General features: G+C 39.6%; 1 protein-coding gene across 10 annotated transcripts in view; it reads left to right on the top strand.

Annotated features, from left to right (window-relative positions):
• Nucleotides 1-22,560, top strand: part of LOC124856115 (calcium-dependent secretion activator 1-like) — a 417,550-nt gene that overhangs the window by 145,374 nt on the left and 249,616 nt on the right. For 7 of the 10 annotated variants that reach the window (XM_047346333.1, XM_047346332.1, XM_047346329.1 and 4 more), the window contains 3 exons: nt 7,843-7,951; nt 14,514-14,726; nt 15,084-15,095. In XM_047346333.1, coding sequence (XP_047202289.1) covers nt 7,843-7,951; nt 14,514-14,726; nt 15,084-15,095 — 334 coding nt within the window. The remainder of the gene's footprint in view (nt 1-7,842; nt 7,952-14,513; nt 14,727-15,083; nt 15,096-22,560) is intronic. The other 3 variants (XM_047346334.1, XM_047346331.1, XM_047346330.1) reach the window with 1 other exon arrangement.

Raw genomic sequence — 22,560 nt, 5'->3', positions numbered from 1 at the left:
GTTGCAAATGCACCTTTTTTATTAGATATGTGTATATTGTACATTGTAAATTGTAAATTTGTATATTCTGTAATGCAGAATATTGCATTGTACATTGTATATTGTACATTGTAAATTTGTATATTATGTAATGCAAAAACAGAACAAAAGAGCAAAGTGTACCGAAGGCAAATTCCTTGTTTGTATGTACAAACTTGGCAATAAAGCTGATTCTGATTCTGATTCTAATACTCTCTCATTTCAACTTAGAATGAGGCAAAGGCAGTGATCATCATTGATACAGTCAAATCTGTATATTTAAATAACAACGGCTATTGAAATTATTTTCTTATTTTTTGAGGTATACTTAATCTTAATAAATGCTTCAATTTGTCTTTGATAAAACATGGTACAATATGTGGTGTGGTATGTTGCGTATTTAGGTTAGACCTAAATACATTTTGAACCTGGTAAAGACCAGACTATGTCTACAGTCATGTAAAAAAATGGACCTGTGTGCTTTTCTAAGATAGTTAGAATGAAGGATAATTAAATGAAGGATAATTAATATCAATTTTTATTATCCAAATGTATTCAAGAAAAATACTAGGACAATTAAAACTAGACCCATTATATTTTTGGATTAACTGAAATGCCGCTGTCAAATTAGTGAATAAATTTCAATTAGCTCTGACTAAGCCACCTGGGGGTTTAAGTTGATATGCATAGAATAGAAAATCCTCACCACGCCCTATTTAATTTTTAACGCATCTGCAACTTTATGTCAAACTGAACAACTTTTGGTATTTGAAAAAAGGAGAAGTTACCTTGTTTCCATTACCAGACTAAAACAAGACTTCAGAATGTAGATCCTCAGTCATCCTTTGCATGACAGTTTTAGGTGTTAAACTAAAAAAAATACTTTTGGATGACAGGTGAATTGTCTTCCAAACAAAAGAAAACAAGCCCAATAAGCCTAGGCTTTAAGAGTCACTTTAAATATTCATTTGAATTAACAACTATTTGGCTGTGGGATTAGATAATGGTAACCTTAAAAACCAGTACAGAAAACATCCCCAAAAAATGTGAAGTACAAATTTTCTGAAGTACAAAGTGTTTTAGTAATAGTAAAACCTACCCTACGCAATGCGGTAAGCCAAACTTTTTAAACTTCAAAATAACCTTTGAGGTCTTAAAAGAAATAATGGTCTTGTCTTGGGCAAACATTTGATCATTTAAAGTTTTAACTTTGTATGCAGACTTTGTACCTGACCAAAATAACATATTTTGCAGTGTGTGCTTCAAACACAATGAACAAGAACGTAAGAAGAGGACAAAAGAAAGTGTCAGACCTTAAAGGTTTTTTCACCTCCAGTATCTTAATGGTGGTAAAGCAGTCATTTTGCAAGAGGAAAGTACACCCGGACACACACTCAAACTCAGGGGCAATTTAGAGAGATCTATAAACTCTACTGATGACGTACTTGGAGAAAATTGGCATATGCAAAAGTGAATATGCAATCTCCAGTGCAAAAAGAACCCTGGCTGGGATTTGAACCCAGGACCTTCCTGCTGCAAGGCAACAGTACAACCAACTGTGCCACCATGGAGTCTATCATTTTTTCAGTGGAGAACAAAATCACTATTTTCACACTTTATGGCATGCGTGCAAGCTGTTAAAACTTTGTGAAACCTCCTTTTGTGAGTGGAATAGCATAGGTCTTCTGACATTTCACAAGATTTGAGCATACAGAGAGATGTGACCATTTTCATTGTGCAAAGATGGAGTCTTCATAAATTGAAGAACATTATGGAGAACCTTGAGAATCCTATTCATGACACTGTTTTACCATAGCGGAGTGTCTTCAGTCAGAGGCTTCTTCATATCTGCTGTAAGACAGACCGCTATAGGAGATCCTTCCTGCCCACAGCCATCAGCATCTACGAAAACATTTAATTTCCCTTTGGAACTAGTAAAGTATTTTTAAATTGAATTGAATCGCATTTTTCTTTGCACAGTCTGTCAAAATCATCCAGAGTTTTGGATCCTGTCTTATGCTCTCTTCTCCCCAGCTCATCTCATAGGAGTCTCAACAATGGAACAAGTTGATGAGATCTATGTTTTTTCTCATTAACCTTTTGACAAAAAAGAAAAAACTCAAAACACATTTATAAAGTTTCTGTTATACCCAAAGTTTTTTATTTTTCAAAATGTGCTCTCCCATTTATCAACATGATGTGGCACTCTCAGCCCACAGGTTAGGCTTAGCCATAGACCATGGCATGGATGGGTTCAGCATTGCAGATCCTCACCAGTACTTAACAGTGGGCATGATTTGCTTTTATTCCTCCCGTTTCAGTCCAGACCCTGCAAATCTTTGGTCTCATCTGATCAAAGTTCATGGTCTTGTTCATATGTCACATATTTTTGTAACCCCAGCAAAACAGGAAGTAATGAATTAGTAATTAAAGGTTCCTACTTACTCAAAGTAAAAGTCGTTTACAAGAAACTTTTGTATGTCATCACTTTTTTCCTCTAAAGGGTTGACAAGTAAATCTACCTTATATTACACATCATGCTTTGTGTGATCAATGTGCAGTACTTTCAAACCTGCATTTTTACATGTGAACATATTATTACTCACAAAAAAGAAAATAAAAGTTTACACTTTGAGCAGCATACTCTATGGATAACTAATTTAATTTCATATTTTTCATTGATTGAGAAGATGACCTACAGAAATAGCCTTTGATTATGTATGCTAGCATATTTAGCTGCTCCATCAACATCATAGCTATAGAGGGAGATATTGTAAACAACCTAAAAAGATTTGAGGCATATCAATTTTTACACATTATTAAGGTTACCTACATTTTGTTCAACGAGCTTAGACACTACCTGTATTTCTAGAGCGGAAAAAGAAAATATAGAGCCCAGTCACACATAGCCTTAAAACCACAAAGGAGCACACAGATGTTTTTTTTTAGTTGCTTCAGAATTGGTTACTTCAGAAACATTGGTTTTAGAGTGCATGGAGATGGCATTTGGCACCACTAGGATAAACTGAACTGAACTAAAGTAACTTATTGAAATCTGTATCAGTACCTCATCCAATCCAGGGTTGGGAGTAACTACACATTTGCATTGTATACAGACTTATTTTATAGACCTGACAATTTTTTATATTTGATGCTAACCTTAGAGCACTTTTAGACCAAATCACCACTAAGGGTAGACGTTTTGTTGTTTTGCTTTAATGTTGAAATCAGGTCCATTGCTCACTTGTTACCTTTTCTTATTAACTGAATAGTGTGTTTACTTTCTTAGAGATAGTCCCCAAAAAGCAGTAGCTTCAGGACGAACCTTTTCGATGACAAGCAAACTGTAACATTTTCCAGAGAAATATCTCATTGTATTTCAAGTTCCTCAAATGTACTTAAATATAGTACAAGAATCACTTCCCCTTACTTTCTAATACTTCATCTTTGTTTTAGCTGAGTGGCAGCTGAGAGATAGTGAGTGAGGAAGGCAGACCAAGTGGGTGTTTTACAGTGTGGGCGGGGGGTGGGGGGACAAGAGCTGAGTACTTTAGATTTGCCTCTGTGGGGTCCTGGAGGCTAGAAAGCTGTTGGAGAGTTAGTGCAGCTTCCTCCACAATGGCCTTAGGTGTCATCAATGCTGTCTTAGGGAATATCATTTGTCACAAACACAAGGGAAACCCAACATATAACCCCCACCCCCCTTGCTCACACTCGCCTCCACAGAAACACACACACACACACACACACACAGTGCGGCAGTAGCCAGAATGAGAGCTGGCACTCATAGCAGTAGACATGGTAACAGCAGCGGAATGGCCATGATTGTTGGGGTGTGACAATATTCTGGTATGACTGGCAACTGCATTAACATCATGGTATTAAAAAAAAGAGGTTTAACTGAAATTGAACTACTTCATACTTCATTTTTTGTATTTAAAACTCAATACATTACAGTGATTTTGTAAAACGTTGGATCCAGTTTGGTCAAATTAAAGTGTAAGATATCAGTTTGGAAAAGGTTGCCCTTCTAAAGGGCAGGATGTCCAGGCTCCATGATATCCAGGCTCAGAATGGGCTCTCATATGAATGAGGGACTTAAATGGTTCTGAGTGGATCTTCAGTGAATGATTCATACAGTTCATTGTTACAAATGAGCTCTAAGTTAGTAAATTTTACAGAGCATTTTTGAAATACTTAAGAACCATTAAGATGTAGATGTTGATGGTGTTTGCAAACCATTTATTATGTTCAGTTCTCAGCAATTTTGAAACAAGTATATATTTTGTTGTGGTTTAAATGTTGGTGTTGTACTTAATGAAAAAAGCCCACCAAGTTATACTTTAAAATAGTATGGAAAATGTTCATAAAACAGATTAGCCACGAACAAGTATCTCCTTCAAATTGATGCATTCAGGTAAATTGATAGACGACGTGATTTCTAGTCTTAGCCTCAAAAGCTGTTGAAATGTCTTAGAAACATATACACTATATTGCCAAAAGTATTGGTCTGTTTACTTTCACATGTACATTAACTTTGATGACATCCTATTCTGAATCTATAAGGTCCAATTTGCTGATGGACCCCCGTTGCCAACTTCAAATATTCTGTAAACATCTTTTACAAGGTTTAGTAGTGTGTTCATAGTTAGATGAGAAAACCAGAATTGCAGCATCCACTCTAATGCATCCCAAAGGTGTTGAATAAGGTTGAGGTCAGGACTGCATGCCAGTCAGGTTTTTCTACACCAAACTTTGTACACCTATAGTGATGGTAGTGATTCTAACACCAGAATTCATTGATTTTGTGATGTGACCCAATACCTTTGGTAATTTAGTGTATGTGTCATGTTTTGTGGTTCTGGAGTAGGACCCACGTGCAAACAGGAATGTTGGATGAGCATGATGAGGATTCTTTAAATAGGAAATATAAAAAACCTTTAGGGGAGCACAAAGAGAACAGGACTAAGATGGCGGGCAGAGAAACAGACATGGACAGTCTAACGAGAGGATAACCAACGGTGAGCTTAAATACTGAGGGAAGTGTGGATAATGACATTGGATGCCAGTTTGTTTATCAGGGGATAATGTGGAGCACCTGAGGCAAAAGGTAAGCAGGGAGACTAAGGGAGGGAGACTGATTAACCTAAGTGAATAAACTAGAAAACACAGGAAATAGAGCACAAGAAATAAGTAAGAAACTAAACCAAGTTGGCAAGACATTTCTAACAATAATGAGTGCTGGGAAATTAAATTGAATATTGCACTACCATATAGAATATAACAGACAACAGAGCAATGGTAAAAAAACAGATACAACAGAAAACCAAACACCTATGGAATATATCAATATGTAACTCAGATTTGTACAGCATGAATCATTCTAAAGCACAGACTAACTTACTATTGGTGTAAGAAATTTATTTGCACAGTACCATTCATACACAGGGCAATTCAAAGTGGAAAGTGAGGAACTGTGGTAAAGGAAATGGTATTAAAGTAATACATTTATAGAACCATCATATAATTAAAGCATTAAATAAAAATGAAGGAACAGTAAAATACATATAAATTAAAGTTCTGAGCTCAGTAATTTTAAATTCACTTATAAAATAAGGTTTGTCCTTGGTAGGACAGCAGCATTAAGCAATAATGATTCTAGTCTTGATTTAAATAAAAACAAAAATAAGGGGACCAGCTAGTATGTTCCAGAATTTGAGGGAGCACAGTTCTCAGCCCTCCAAGGAAAATGTATTCTATGGTCTTTCTAAGAAGGCCCCAACCAACTGTTAAGGCCCGGATTCAAGAGGTTGCTTTCTTCCTGGCTGTGAAACAATGCATCAGGGCCCATATTCACGAAGATTCTCAGTCCTCTCAGAGAGCTCCTAACTTACTGTCCTAACCTACTCTTAACATTTGTTCACTTTAGGAGAGTTTGTGAATAACTCTTATCTTACAGAGGTAAAACAAAACAACGAAAAATCTTCAAATTTGAAAAATTTGAAGATTTTTCTTAGAATGACATACCTAGGAGCTACTTTTAATCTTAGGATTTTTTGTGAATGCTGGCCCAGATCTTTACCCTTTGGAGCACCCCGTTCTTGCTAATATTAACAGCAGTTCGTCCTCAGGAGTGGATCTGTCATCTCAGACTTCAGTCAATTCCTAATTTAAAAAAAAAAGAATCTGTAATAACCTTATACACAACTGCCAACCTGTTAACTCCACCACATCACACTGTGAGATTATATTCACACATTTATTATTTTTCACACTGAAAGAAACACATGTTTTCATATCTGTGTCATTCAGACATTACTGTGCAGATGCTAACCTGAAGACAAATGTGGAACTGTGTTGTAAAATAATATTAACTATTACAATGGTTTATTCCATTGTAAGGGAGATTTTAAATACTTTGTATGTTTCACTCCAAAAAAAAATATAGTAAGGTTTTATCCAGGCTTATAAAACTAAAGGATTTAAATACCGTCTCATTTCTGATGTAACATTTCTGATGTAACATTTTGATAACTGTTGGATAAATAAGGAAAAACTGATTTTTTTTCCCAAAAAGCTGTGGAAATGATGTGGCAGCTGTTGCTGCAGCTGTCCCAGTACGTACCTGTCATGGCGTGGTTGAAGGAGGACCCATATGCAGAACTTGATAGAAGTAGAAATAATTTTCCTTTAATATTGACAAATAAAAAAAACTTCCAAAAATTTAGGAGCAAGGGTTGGAGTTCAGGACGGTCGTGACGACCTCATGGCCTCCTCGTATAAATCAGACTGAGCAATGGAAACACGAGAAGCAAAAGCTGCAGACTATGAGGAACAGTAACAGACATGAGGCAGGTAAACAAACAGGAGTAACCAGTTGTAAACAATGAAAACCGGAGAGCAAAAATATAGAGGTAGCGTTGAGATTTGAACCAATGAACCAAGGGAGCTAATCAGAAGAAATCTGGAGCAGCTGGTGGAGAGGGAGAATGCAAGCAGCTGAAGGCGAGGCTAATTAACAGAGATCAGCACGAAGTCCAGGGAAGTAACAGTAACATCTAAACACAAGAATAACTCATAAATCTAAACTACAATGAATTACCTAAAATAAAAGAAACTGAAAAATATGAACAGGAGTGCGGAGAAAACAAACAAGGAACTCAATTCAAAACCTAATACAGGAGAATAAGGACACTAAAAATCCTAACACAGGTGGATCATGACGGTACAATGTGAGACTGTTATCAGAAGTGTCTCTGCCAGCTCCAGTCGCTTCCCAAGAAAACACATAAATGCCAATTAACAAATACAAATTCATGGTGCCACCTTCTTAAAGGGACTGGCTCTGCATGTGCATTTGCATTCTGGCAAAATGTGTATTTCACCTGGCTGTTTTTTTTTAGAAACAAAATAAATACAGTAGAAAAACAGTTTATCTTGAGTACAAAAATATGCATATAAAATACAGATAAGGTGGACTTAATTACACTTTTTCTGGAGAAAACATTTTACATTTTTAACCATTTGCTACCACAAATTTAGCAGTTGCACAGAAGGAGCAAGTTAATTGTACATACCAAGATGTAAAATGGTTATTTGGTGACTACTGCTTTAAAAATAATTAAATAAATATTGGTGACTATAGGCTGTGTTGTTTGTCATTTGCTTTCAATATATTTGGATAAATGTCAAGATGTAATGACTTGATTTGTGTATTATAGTTGTTGCATCTTTGGAAAGAAATGCATATTTCTTTTTGGCTTGAGGTATTCTTTTGTGAACTAACCATTAAGATAACATTTCCTCTCTGTTTAATTGGGGTAGGTAAGCCAGTACACCTTTGTGATGTGCAGCTACAGAGAGAAGAAGGCTGAGCCTGTGGAGCTCCTACAGCTGGATGGCTATACTGTGGACTACACGGACCCTCAGCCAGGTAAAAAAAAATCATATCACTCAAAAACAGATTATATCATAACAGGATGTATTCAGAGCCTCTATGCCATATAGACAGTTGCTTAAGTAGCCAACTACTGGAGGGGGACGCTGCTGTAATAATAAAAGAAAATGTATACATATGCTTAAATAAATTCTAAAATTATAGCAATAATATGCAGCACTGATTGTTACCCTTGTATTGTAAATAAAGTTACAGAAAATATAATCAACATCCACAACATCTATGCTGCAGCTTCTTTTTTTTGATGGACCAGTTTAAATAAGTTGAAATGGGACCTCTCTGCCATAATCAGCTGATCCAAAGTAAGTAGATTTGAAGAATGCTTAAATGAATTAACTTTTAGGATTTCTCTTTAGAAGGGCAGTTATATGTTTGAGAGTTTCTCAGAGTGAATACTAACTTTTGTAATATTTTCCTGAAATTACAGTTTAGCTAAATTACATTTTTACTGTGCCAATAAAATAGCTGAAGCTTTAAACTTTTCTAACCCTCCATAGTGACAGAAAACAATGTGAATTGTATCTTCCACACAGAATCTAATATACATTTATATAGTTTTGACAATGAAGTATATTTGATGACAAACGCAGTTACACAGTGAATACCATCGATATTTAAGTTTTCTACAGGACATATTGAACCTGGAATATGTTATCCACATAATTGTGGATCACATAATTGTGGATCACCAAATTGGGTAATTGTACCTTTATAGGATACAGCTGTTTCTGGGAGATGAGGGGTTTATCCTTAATCTCACACAGGGCAACAAAATGGCTAGAGTCAGCTCTAGCTTCAGTCTCAGTGGGAGCCCCTATATTCCATTATTATTGATGCTCCCAGTATTGTTTATTATTACCCAGAATCTTTAATTGATTCGGGATCTAGTGTTGTCTAACCTTTCAGATCAGTTAGCAGTGCTTTTACTCTCCAAAGGACTTTAGTAACCCGAACCCTGTTCCTCTCTGTGGGTTCCAATTTCATTTACAAATTCTAGATGTCTTTGCATTGTTCAGCTCATGCAAGTGAAAATGCATATTTTAATGCAGGCGTCCAGGAAGCATCCGGTATAGATGCCCGAGCCACCTCAACTGGCTCCTCTCGATGTGGAGGTGCAGCTCCCGGATGGCCGAGCTCCTTACCCTATCTCTAAGGGAGTGCCCGGCTCATTTCAGCCGTTTGTATTCGGGATCACGTTCTTTCTGTCATGACCCAAAGTTCATGGCCATAGATGAGGGTTGGAACATAGACCGACCGGTAAATCGAGAGCTTCGCTTTTCGGCTCAGCTCTCTCTTCACCACAACGGATTGGCACAGTGTCCCCATTACTGCAGCAGCCGCACTGCTCCGTCTGTCGATCTCTTGCTCAATTTTCCCCTCACAACACTCCAAGATACTTGAATTCCTCCACTTGAGGCAGGAACTCCCCTCCAACCTGAAGAGGGCAAGCCAACGTTTACTGGTTGAAAACCATGGCCTCGGACTTGGAGGAGCTGATCTTCATCCCAGTCGCTTCACACTCGACTGGGAACTGCCCCAGTGCATGCTGTAGGTCTTGGCTAGAGGGGGCCAGCAAGACACGTCATCTGCAAAAAGAAGAGATGAAATCCACTGGTCCCCAAACCAGACCCTCTCCGGCCCTTGGCTGCGCCTAGAAATCCTGTCCATAAAATTTATGAACAGGAGTCCAACGTGCACTGGGAACAGGTCCGACTTAGTGCCAGCAATGCAGACCAAACTCCTGATCCACTTGTACAGAGACCGGATGGCCCCTAATAAAGGGCCCCCGACTCCATGCTCATGAAGCACCCACCACAGGGGACACAGTCGAATGCCTTCTCCAGGTCCACAAAACACATGTGGACCGCTTGGGCAAACTCCCATAAACCCTTGAGTACTCTGCAGAGGTTGTAGAGCTGGTCCAGTGTTCCACGGCCGTGACGAAAACCACAATGCTCCTCCAGAAGCCGAGGTTCGACTATCAGCCAGACTGTCTTCTCCAATACCCTGGCATAGGCCTTAGCAGGGAGGCTGAGGAGTGTGATCCCCCTTTAGTTGGAACACTCCTCCGGTCACCCTTATACTGAAGGGGGACAACCACCCCCGTATGCCTGTCCAGAGGCACATGCCCGACCACGTCGCAATGATGAAGCAGCGTGTCAACCATGACAGCCCCACACATCCAGAGATTTGAGGTGCTCGGCGGATCTAATCCAAAACCGAAGCCCTGGCACCGTGGAGCTTTTTAACCACCTTGGTGACTTCAGCCTGGGTGATGAAAGAGTCCAATCCCGAGTCCCCAGCCTCTGCTTCCACCAGGGAATGTGTGACGGCAGGATTGAGGAGATCCTCAAAGTACTCCGTTCACAGCCTCCCCACCCACACTGTAAACAGTGTTGGCGAAGCACTGCTTCCCCCCTCTAAGGTGCCAGACGGTTTGCCAGAATCACTTTAAGGCCATCAGGTAGAGCTTTTCCATGGTCTCACCGAACTCCTCCCAGGCCCGAGTTTTTGTCTCTGCCACAGCCCGGGCCATGGCATGCTTGGCCTCACGGTACCCTTCAGCTGCCTCAGGAGTCCCACATGCAAACCACAGCCCATAGGACTCCTTGTTCAGCTTGACAGCATCCCTTACTGCCAGTGTCCACCACCGGGTTCCGGAATTGCTGCGCAACAGGCACCACAGACATTACGGCCACTGATACGGCCGCAGCACCGACAATAAACGTGGAGAACATGGTCCACTCGGACTCTGTGTCTCCAACCTCCCCCGGAATCTGGTCAAAGCTCTCCCGGAGGTCGAGTTTGAATGAATCCCTGACCGAGGGCTCCGCCAGACGTTCCCAGCAGACCCTCACTATGCACTTGGGCCGGCCAAGTCTGTCAGGCTTTCTCCTCTTCCAGCGTATCCAACTCACCACTAGGTGGTGATCACTGGACAATTCAACCCCTCTCCTCACCCGATTGCCCAAAACATGCGGCTGAAGGTCTGCAGATACGACACCAAGTCAATTATCGACCTCCTACCTAGGGTGTCCTGGTGCCAAGTGCACTGAACACCCTTATGCTTGAACATGGTGTTCATTATGGACAATCTGTGACTAGCACAGAAGTCCAATAATGAAACACCACTCGGATTCAGATCGGGAAGGCCATTCCTCCCTATCACGCCCCTCCAGGTGTCACTGTCGTTTCTCACGTGGGCCAACGGAATCCCCGTTATTTTGCCCTACACGAGACATCTGAGCTGGTGGGTAACAACCCATCCCAGCTCGCTGCCTCTCACCGCAAGCCACTCCAGAGTAGAAGAGAGTCCAACCTCTCTTGAGGAACTGGGTTCCAGAGCCCACTTTGTGTGTGGAGGTGAGCCTGGATATTTCTAGTTGGTATGTCTCGACCTCCTGCACAAGCTCAGGCTCCCCCCACATGAGATGACATTCCACGTCCCTAGAGCCAGCCTAACCATCCGTAGATTGGGTCGTCGAGGTCTCCAACTTCGTCCGCTGCCCAATCCTCTTTGCATCACTCCCTCATGGTTCTCCCTGCAGGTGAAGGGCCCACTGGGGGATGGCCTAGCGTCTCTCATTTGGGCTTTGCCTGGCCAGGTCCTGCGAGGAACAACCCGGCCACCTGGCTCTCTCCAATGAGTCCTGACCCCAGGCCTGGCTTCAGGGTGGGACCCCGGCTCCGCCGTAGCGATTATCGCCGTGGCGAATTTGTGGTCCTCATGAAGGCATCTTGAACCGCTCTTTGTCTGACCCGAGCCTGACCCAGAGCTTGTTTGCCAAGGGAGACCCTACCAGGGACATTTAAGCACAGCCTCTTGGATCATGCGAGCACTCACACCACTCCACCACGTTAATGTCGCTGGCAGTTCTGCGTGTTTTAACCATCAACGTGCTAACATATCATCATGACTTAATTAAAAAGAGCAAGATTGTGATGCCGACTAATGTTTAATCTTCCCCATTATGACCAAACTTAAGAAATGCTGTGCCACAATACTGGAGGGGTTTTTAGTTTATCCGTATAGTTGATGTGTTCAGTCTCATGTTTAAGCATTTGTAAGCTTGGTCATAGCTAGTTAATAAATAGCTGAATGTGGACCAATATCTAAAAGGAACAGGTGGAAGTTAACAGTTGATATTAGTAAACACTACAGTACGGTAAACAAAGACCAGTTTCTATGAAATTGTGTTAAACAAACTACAGTTGTAGCAAAGTGTAGATAAAAATTTACAAAATAAAATACACTTCCCCTTAAAACATTATATGATAATACAGTGCACATTTTCGTAAAAACCTCCTAAAATCATTTGGAACCAGTCAACAAGACTTTTTACCACCAACGAAAAACCCAACAATAAGGTGACTCAAATAATTGACTGTCCACAATACATCTAGAATTTTATATGCTTTCTTTAATTAGTAATGATTTTGCTGGGGTCAGTAACAGCTTAAAAATCAGCAAAACGTAATAATTTGAATAGTAGGTTAAGTTGATTGATTTATTTCTATCTTTCCCTAATGCTGAAACTAGAAAGGCTGAAGAGGCTTTGGAGAAGGAGGCTCAACATGGATCCGAATGGAATGATTTTTTTAGCAGGCGAATTATTTTCTTCTTGGGTGAAAGGCAAATCTTCAGTTTTCTTCCTCTAAGTGGACAGGCGCTGATGCTCGGGGTTTTGATGGTCAAGCTGGAAAAAAAAAAAACTTTGTTGGCATATGTTTTAAAAGTCGGTAGCTTCCAGAGCCTGGATAGTTGAAGGAAACCTTTGAGGTGTAATTGAGTTTGGTTCAGGACTTTCAGTTACCTGAAACTTAGAGCAATCAGTTGTTCACAAACCAAGTTCATTTCAGTTGTCTTGGTAAAAATGCAACAGATGAAATTCAGATCCTCAATTTTGAGTTGCAGCTCTTCTCAGGGCACACGGGTTGATCCTCTTTATAATGCAGAATTTGTCAGCGGGGCTGCGTTTCGGTCTTCTGATTGATCTGTAGCTTCTTTCTCCATCCGATCTTGTTCGCTGGTCTTCTGCGAGGAAACAACCACGTTTCTTTCTTTGGCACAGTTTTTATATTCCAGATAGCCTCCCTGCTCAACCCCTGTTGCCGAGCAAGCTTTCCCATCATTGAGTTACGTGGTCACCGTGACTTTTCGGTGCTGTCTCCCAGCCTCCGTAGACGGAGTTGTAAACAGCCCGTAGCTGGCTGACTGTGTTATGACTTTTGCCTGTTTTTTGACCTTCATGACTCCCGCTCCCGTCCTGGTGCCACGACTTTTGCCTGTTTTTCAACCTTCACGACTCCCGCTTCTTCTGCGAGGAAACAACCACGTTTCTTTCTTTGGCACAGTTTTTATATTCCAGATAGCCTCCCTGCTCAACCCCTGTTGCTGAGCAAGCTTTCCCATCATTGAGTTACGTGGTCACTGTAACTTTTCGGTGCTGTCTCCCAGCCTCCGTAGACGGAGTTGTAAACAGCCCGCAGCTGGCTCTCTGTGTTATGACTTGCTCGGCCTTCCATCCATGCCCAGTTCCCATTAAGCTGGCTCTCCTCTGCCCCTCCCGGCCTGATGTTATGACTCTGCCGCTTCTGGCTCCCATAACATGGTTCCCTCCTTATCTGCTCAGCCTCAAGCTTTCTAACACAGTATTTCTCTGCTTCTTGCTCTCACACCAGTTACAGCTAAAAAAAAACATCACTTCATTTTTATTCATACATCACCATTGATTAACATTCCCCCTCTTTATTACATTTAATGATTGTAGAAAAATAGAAAATCATCATACATTTTTCTTTGATTATACTTGTAGTTTTCTACTTCTGAAAAAGATAAGACAGTCACAGTTAATGTGTGACTCCATACAGGCCTCTTAAGTCCTCAGTTCCAAAGTGTGAAGATATACTCATTTTACTGTTTCATGACATCTTATCCATGTAATATGATCATTATTTATTTCATACTCAAAAGATAGGCTCTCATTTCATCATATGTGATTGTTGTTAAACTCAATCATAGTGATACACTTCTGCAAAAGAAAGAAGGATTAAAACATACACCAAATGGGCCCCCCAGACTTCATTGCTTTAAAATGTGAACATTTACTGCTGTATATCTCATTGATCTAATTATGAGGGTTTCATTAATTTCTGCATGGATACATGGAAGGATCTCATCTCATTTTGACAACATATAAAACAGATGAACTAGTGAACCGTTTATGTCAATGAATTGATTGACCGTCGGGGCCTAATCTGTGGTTGTGTTTATGTAACTGCCCTCCTACCATTACCGAGCAGATTCACCTCTGACAGGGCCCGAGGTTGAGTGAGACACCAGTTTATGTCCTTTGCAAACATGAATTAAGAGCACAGTTGGGACATGGTTTGTGGCTCTCAGCAGGAGGACTCTGGCTAATGGGCTCAAATGTAAAGCAAGGAATGGTTGGCCAAATTAATCTGTTGTAAAAAGATTGTTTCTGCAAACTGCTGAAGAGACTCACCAACTTCCTAAGTTCTTCTGCCCATTTTTCAGGTCTGGAAGGTGGCAGGACGTTCTTTAATGCTGTGAAAGAGGGAGACACTGTGATATTTGCCAGTGATGATGAGCAAGATCGCATCCTTTGGGTGCAGGCCATGTACAGGGCCACTGGTCAGTCACACAAGCCCGTGCCCCCCACACAGGTCCAGAAGCTTAATTCCAGAGGGGGGACTGCACCACAACTTGATGCACCCATATCTCAGTTCTGTAAGTTTTATGATGGTAAATATTTAGGTTGATCATATGTATAATACCAAAACTACTACTAACAAGTAAACAAGTTTATGTTGAACCAATTGAAAGTTTATTGTGCATTGAGCCTTTCGATCTATTCTGAAATTATGTCTTTCTCAGTCTGTTGCTTGGCAGCCATCCTGTTATCTGCAGGTCATTGTTTTCTCTTTAAGTTTTAACATTTAAAAGTCTTTGTTATGTTCTCATCTGCTGCTTTCATCTTATTTGTTGAACTGCTGAAAGAGTGCTAGTAGCTTTGCTTGTCTCTTTATGTTTCTCTGTGTGTTTCCTCTTCCTCTCCTTGTACACTGTAACCCTGCTATGTTGTAGCTGGATTCAATGGTAAGTGCTGTTCTTTCTTTTTCTTTTAGAGCCCAACATTTCACTTTCAACCCTGTTTAACTATAATGTTACATACAGTATAAGATATTAATTCTTAAGTCAGAGCAAATAAATGCTTTATTTGGCAGAGTGCTTAGCTCTTTATTTGTACTTATTTGTGCAATGTGATGTGCCATCAATGTCAGCCAGGAAATAGAATGAACAGCGATGATGAAATAAAAAAAAATAAATCAAGAAAAATATCTATATATATGTTTTAAAGGGATAGTTCCGTTTTTTAGGTTAGTTCTGTGGAGAGGTTATGAGCATATGTAACTTACCTGCAGCAGTTTAGTCTGTTTATGTCACATCAGATGTTCTGGCATCTGATGTGGCTTTTTTAAATAGTACAAAATTAGCTTTGTGTTGAATAGATGTTTGCATCAGCCTCTGGTAAAACCACTGTTTTCTTTCAAACATTTATATCTCTTAGAGAGTTATCTGTTGTAGTTGAGATATTAACTCTACCCTATAAAAAATAGCGACTGTACAGTCTCTTATTTTTATTGTTTATTTTGATGTGTATCTGTGTGCTCCATTTGCATACCACTAGGCGACTGATACTGTTGATTTCCCCACTAAGAGACAATGAAGGATAATTCTATTCTATTCTAAAAGAAAACTTTTGAAATCTTTAATGTTCCCTTTAAAGCTTGAATACCTTTCCAGACTAAATTCCTGACTTATTACTTTTATTATTATTATTTTTGGTCTGGTACTTTTAGTAAAAGGCACTGGTTTGTTTTTTCTTCAGATTTGAGAAGGCTAATTAGCTCTTCTTCAAAATCAAATACAGAATTCATGGCACAATATGAAAATTGTTGAGACATTTTTACTCTTTGCGTAAGTTCAAAAATTATAAACATTATTCAATTCTTTAAAGGTTTTTAACTGTGGATTCTGTTTCTCAATAACTAGTAAGCTTGAGAAAATAAATCAAGTCGAGATGTAGCAGATCAAAGATAAGGTATGTAAATGAAGTATAAATCAATTTAAAAACCACCTCCTTTTAGCACACTTTTTAGAACTTTTGAGGTCCTTTGTTTCATTTTAGCCAATCCTACATGAACATAGTTTACCACCATGGAGAAAAAGTAGGGAAGATCCTAAGAAATGCCCACCAATATTTATTTAACAATCATTGTGTAGCATTAGAACATCAATCAAAATGAGTTATTTAGTTAGTAAAAACTGCAAAAAAAGTAAAGAATTGAGTTAAAGCAAAATATTTTATTGAACATATTAAAGATAAAATCAGTGCATGACCAGAAAATGGGTTCTAAATGTTATGTATATGATAATGGGCCAAAAGAGTTTATGCATTGAAAAATAATTAAGAGCAGGTTGACTTATTAAGAAATACTCCTGCATCTGTGTAAGTGAATTTACTGAGAGCTGTTTTTGACACAACCCCTGAAGTCCCACTGAGACCCAGCAGCCGGTAATTACTAAGTTAAAAGTGCCAGGTCATGAATAATACAGCGTGGTTGCCACAAAATAAATTGGGCAGCAATCATTCAATGTTACTAAATAACCATGTGTCAGTTCACACATGCATCAGTGCAATAATATACAATCATACCATCTCTGACACTCGGCCTCTGACCCCCAACCCAATTTAACATAGGCAGCATTAAAACAACAAAGATACAACTGAAACCTTGGATTTGTACTGAGCACATGTGAAACCGAGCATTACAGTTTCCTTCTCCTGCTCTGACAGTTTCATTTGTTTTGACACATCAGAAGATAAGCTGTACCACAGCTTCTATAAAAATGTATGGGGTGATTTTTTGTTCTGTAAATAATAATAGTATTTTTTCAATAGTATTTTTTTGATTTACTTAAACATTGTGTCAGCCATTCATGCTACAGCCAATGTCCAGTCAATACACAGTATATATGTAAAATTGACATTTTCTCGCATACAATGAGGATAGTTCAGATTATCTGGAAAATTTTATTGCCTTTTTAAATATTGAATAATTTAAAAATAAACATTTTCTTTCAGAAGGTTCATTTTAGTAAAACTCAGTCATGTACTGAAGCCCCATAAACATTGCTTAACATAAATATATTAACTTAACAGAAGTAGAATCTAAATGTCATAAACATTTATTCTGTTAGCTGTGTAAAAGCAGGTAGAATAGATTCCATGGTTAATCTTACAGACTGCAATTTGAAATGATCTATATGCAGTGATGAAAGTTCAGGCAGGGATACCCCAAACTAATAGTGCAGTTTTCAAACTGACCAATAGTGTTAGTGAATGTCTGATAGGCATTTGAGCTGAATTTGAAGGAATCAAAGCTGAAACACAGGAGAAACATGTGTTCAGAGTTAGTGTTACCAACCCTGGAGTTCTTGGAGGTTTTGTGAGAAGCTTTTGAAACATGTACCCTTTTAATTTTAAGAATTTAAAGAACCTTTGCTACTGTAGTAACAGTACAATCTAGGATTTTGTCTACCTTTCTGTAGAATGAGTGGTCCATCAAAAAGCAAGCCAGACTTTAAAAAGAGACCCAAATGCTTTTGATCACCAAAGCCAGGACAAGGATACAGCCTCGGTTTCTCTTCACTGGATCTATAAATGAATATCACCCATCAATCATTGCCAGAACCATTCTTCTCCAGCCCAGACGGACAGGGGTGACTAATGTCACTGCATGTTACTGTCCAGCCCTCCCGCCTCCACTCCTGCTCACTCACATCAAATAGACCTGACAGCCCACCAGCTACAAACCAAAGGGGCACCACAATGTCACCTTTTTTGATTTTTAGGGGGAGGGCATCAGGGTGGAGTATAGTCACTTGTTTAGGGGACACAATCAGCTTCCAGCATCCTGCTTATTGTTTTGCTTGTTGACTGACAGCTGGGGTGTTTTCGGTAGGCAGTGAAGAGGACGTTGGATGACAAATCTCTTGATTACTGTGTAGCTAAGTATAACCTTCATTCACATCAACCCTTGATTTGTTCTAACTGATTGGGCTTCCTGAGTCAACTACATGTTCAGGACAAAATTTGACAAGATCCATCAAACAAAACTTTGACTGTGTTAATGTCATTATTTCTTTGGACGATGAACAAACAGGGACTGTCCTGTAGAACCCTAATAACAGCAAAAAATCTTCTGTCTCCATAGGTGGTAAGGGAATGTTGTGAAGACTTAAAATCATTTTGTACATCATAATGCTGTCAGGTTTGGAAATATTATTTTACACATTTCCAACAGGTGTTGTCAGAAATATTTCATTTTCTTCAAACAGAAAAACGTTCTAAGTCCATGTAGAAGAAAAAACTTGTGTTTGAAAAAAAAAAGCATATGGGAAAAAAACATTTGAGTGCGAAATTAATCAGTCTCCCATTAGAAGCTTGGGAGACTGTCCTGATGATTTTGGATCTCTATACTGCAAAGATTTATCATGAAAAAGAAATAGGGAGGTTGTTGTACTTTGACACTTTTCAACATAGTGAAAAAATACTTTAGACCCCATCTCACCAGTGTTGCTTTTGGAGTCAATTTTTCATTTTAACTGTCTCTTAACAGCTATCATTAATAAATAATTACTCATGGCTGGAGATAAACACCACATGTTAGGATAAAATCTTAATAAACATATTCATGCAATATTTTATTTTATTGTTTTAACTTGTGCTTTAGGTCTTTAAGGATAGGTTCAGATGTTTTAAAATAGAGTTCTGTTGAGAGATAACGTGCAGTTAGTGTCCTACCAGGGAAGATAGCCTCCAGGAAAAATGAACAGCTTATAGCAAATTTTTACAATTGAAAACAACATAAATCTGAAAAATGTCACAGCAGTTCAACAATTGTTTTATAAAACATGAAACCATTTACATTAGGTGGTCTTTGGTGGTCTGTGTTATTCAAACAGAAGATCCAGCTGGAACATATACTGCAAATGAGGTGTTAATTTTTAGATAATTAAAATGCATGAATCATTCTAAAATTTTATAGACTTTTTTATAACTGTTTTAAGGTGATATGAATCTGTCCAGGCTCTGCATGTCTATTCAGCCCAAACTATTTTCTGCAATCCATCGTTTGAATCTTCACAAGGTTTCCTCTAAGTGGCTGAGGTACCAACTCCTCATTACCAATTGAACCACACAGATTTCAAGTCAGGGACATACCTTGCAATTAATCATGACCATCAAACAGTGCAGTCAGATTAAGTTATTTATTCAAATTGGTTAAAAGGTTTTTCTAAGGAAACCCAGCAGATTGCATCGAGTCAGTGATTTGCAGCATTCACTCCTCCTGGATGAGCATGTAGCGACAGTGGACAGTCACTTGCATTGACTTTGCAGCAATCCTTCATACTGAGCATGCATGTAGCAACAGTGGAGATAAAAACACTCTTTTAACAGGAAGAAACCTCCAGAAGAATTAGGCTCACTGTGAGTGGCCATCTGCCACGGCCGACTGGGGGTTTGAGAGAACAGAGCAAAGACACAAAAACAACACAGAAGCACTGATCCAGGAGTACTTTATATAGGAAAGAAAGGTAAAATGGTAATGGATGTAGTTCCTTTAGTGGCTTCATCTAGTGACGAAAGACAGATGAACTCTGAGCCAGTTTTCAAATTTAGAGTATGAAAGAGTCATAGTAAAAGCTGAAAGACAGGGCCAAGTGTATCATCGGTAGAAAGTGAGCATTAAGTTGTTGGCAGGAGAAGTTTGGCTGATGCCCCCCTCCAGGAAGGTGTCACAGCTAGACACAGAGTCAAGCTAGGTGTAGCTTCTAGAAAGAGAAAAAACAGAGAGAGAACATGAAGTTAAAAGCTGAGATAATGCAAAATTGAAGAGTAGTATGAGAATGTAGCAGCGGGAGTGGTCATTATTTCCTCCCGCAGACTAAGCCTATAGCAGACTAACTACAGAAAGGATAAATAACCTAAGCCACTCTAACTATAAGCTTTATCAAAAAATAAAGTTTTAAGCCTAGCCTTAAAAGTAGACAGGGACAGCCTCGTGGACTAAAACTGGGAGCTGGTTCCACAGGAGAGAAGCCTGATGACTAAAAGAACTGCCTCCCATTCTACTTCTAGAGACTCTAGGAACCACCAGTAAACCTGCAGTCTGAGAACGAAGTGCTCTGTTAGGAATACATGGAACAATCAGATCTCTGATGTATGATTAAGCTAGGTCATTAACGGCTTTATATGTGAGAAGGAGAATTTTAAATTCTGGATTTAACAGGGAGCCAATGAAGGGAAGCTAAAATAGAAAATATATGATCTCTCTTTTTAATTTTCATCAGAACCTTTGCTGCAGCATTTTGGATCAACGAGAGGCTTTTAACTGCATTTTTTGGACATCCTAATCGTAAAGAATGACAATAGGCCAACCTTCTAGTAACAAATGAATGAAACATAACAAATGAAAGAAGGAAATCCTAGAAACCTGTTTAATAGGGAATTTAAATGACACGCCCTGGTCAAAAATAACACCAAGGTTTTTTACTCTATCACTGGGGCTCAATTTAATGCCATCCAGAATAAGTGATTGACTAAGCAGTTTGTTTTTCAAAGACTCCGGCCAAAAGACGACAACTTCTGTCTTGTCTGAATTTAGAAGGAGAACATTTTAATTCATCCAAGTTTTTATGTCTTCAAGACAAGGTGATGCGTTCCCTGTTGTCTTCCTTTCAGACCGGGAAACTGCCTTACTCGGCATTGTAGAGACAAGGTCTCTGCTGGGAAGTCTCTATAACACAGTTTGATCTGTAGAACTCAGAGAGAAAAATCAAGCCACGCTTGTACCTTAATTATCCCCTTTTATGAATGAATACCGGATTCTTCCAACAGTAATTCATTCGTACTTAACTTAGTGCATATGATCGATGATCGTATTACACTCTTGGATCCAGTTTGAAGAGTTTATGTCTGTTTGCCTGCAAAGAGACATTAGCGCGCTGTGTCTCTCCTGCCAGCTCCGCAGCGGGGTTCGAGTGGAAGAGATCGATTCCTTGGAAAGGGAGTGCTTTTATACAGACAGTGGCATCATGGGAAGTACCCCTTTCCCTGGCTGTGCCGGAAGAAGGTTAATGCAATTTATTTTGAAAGTTCCAGAAAAGTCTGTACCGGACTTCATGTTGTAATCCATGGCTGTGGTCCCAACATATATATAGCAAAGAGAATTGGCCCAAGTGCTGAACCCTGTGGTACTCCACAAGTAACCCTTTAAATAATCTTTAAACGTGCCTTTAAAGATTATTTATCATTTACATGAACAAACTGGAATCTGTCCTACAAATAAGATTTAAACCAGTCTAGTGCTGTTCCTCTGATCCCTACAGCACGTTACTGCCTTTCTAAGAGAATATTGTGATCGACTGTATCAAATGCAGCACTGAGGTCTAACAGAACAAATCAGACACAAGTCCATCATCTGAGGCCTAGAGAATGTCATTAGTGGCTTTCACCAGTGCTGTTTCAGTGCTATGATGAGCTCTGAAACATGACTGAAACTCCTCAAACGGATAATTACTGTGTAAATGCTGACACACTTGATTAACAAGTATTTTCTGAAGAATTTTAGATAAGTACGGAAGATTGGATATAGGTCTGTAATATACACTGCTCAAAAAAATAAAGGGAACACTCAAATAACACATCCTTGATCTGAATTAATGAAATATTCTCATTGAATACTTTGTTCTGTACAACGTTGACAACAAAATCACACAAAAATCATCAATGGAAATCAAATTTATTAACCAATGGAGGCCTTGATTTGGAGTCACACACAAAATTAAAGTGGAAAAACACACTACAGGCTGATCCAACTTTGATGTAATGTCCTTAAAACAAGTCAAAATGAGGCTCAGTATTGTGTGTGGCCTCCACGTGCCTGTATGACCTCCCTACAATGCCTGGGCATGCCCCTAATGAGACGGCGTATGGTCTCCTGAGGGATCTCCTCCCAGACCTGGACTAAAGCATCCGCCAACTCCTGGACAGTCTGTGGTGCAACGTGAGGTTGATGGATGGAGCGAGACATGATGTCCCAGATGTGCTCAATCGGATTTAGGTCTGTGGAACGGGCAGGCCAGTCCGTAGCTTCAATGTCTTCATCTTGTAGGAACTGCTGACACAGTCCAGCCACATGAGGTCTAAAATTGTCCTGCATTAGGAGGAACCCAGGGCCAACCGCACCAACATATGGTATCACAAGGGGTTTGAGGATCTCATCTCAGTACCTATTGGCAGTCAGGCTACCTCTGGCGAGGCCATGCGGCCCTCCAAAGTAATGCCACCCCGCACCATTACTGGCCCACTGCCAAACCGGTTATGCTGAAGGATGTTGCAGGCAGCAGATCACTCTCCATGGTGTCTCCAGACTCTGTCACATCTGCTTTCATCTGTGAAGAGCACAAGGCGCCAGTGGCAAATTTGCCAATC

The sequence above is a fragment of the Girardinichthys multiradiatus genome, chromosome 20 (genome assembly GCF_021462225.1).
Source record: "Girardinichthys multiradiatus isolate DD_20200921_A chromosome 20, DD_fGirMul_XY1, whole genome shotgun sequence".
Lineage (NCBI taxonomy): Eukaryota > Metazoa > Chordata > Actinopteri > Cyprinodontiformes > Goodeidae > Girardinichthys > Girardinichthys multiradiatus.
This window is presented reverse-complemented; position numbering and strand designations above follow the sequence as displayed.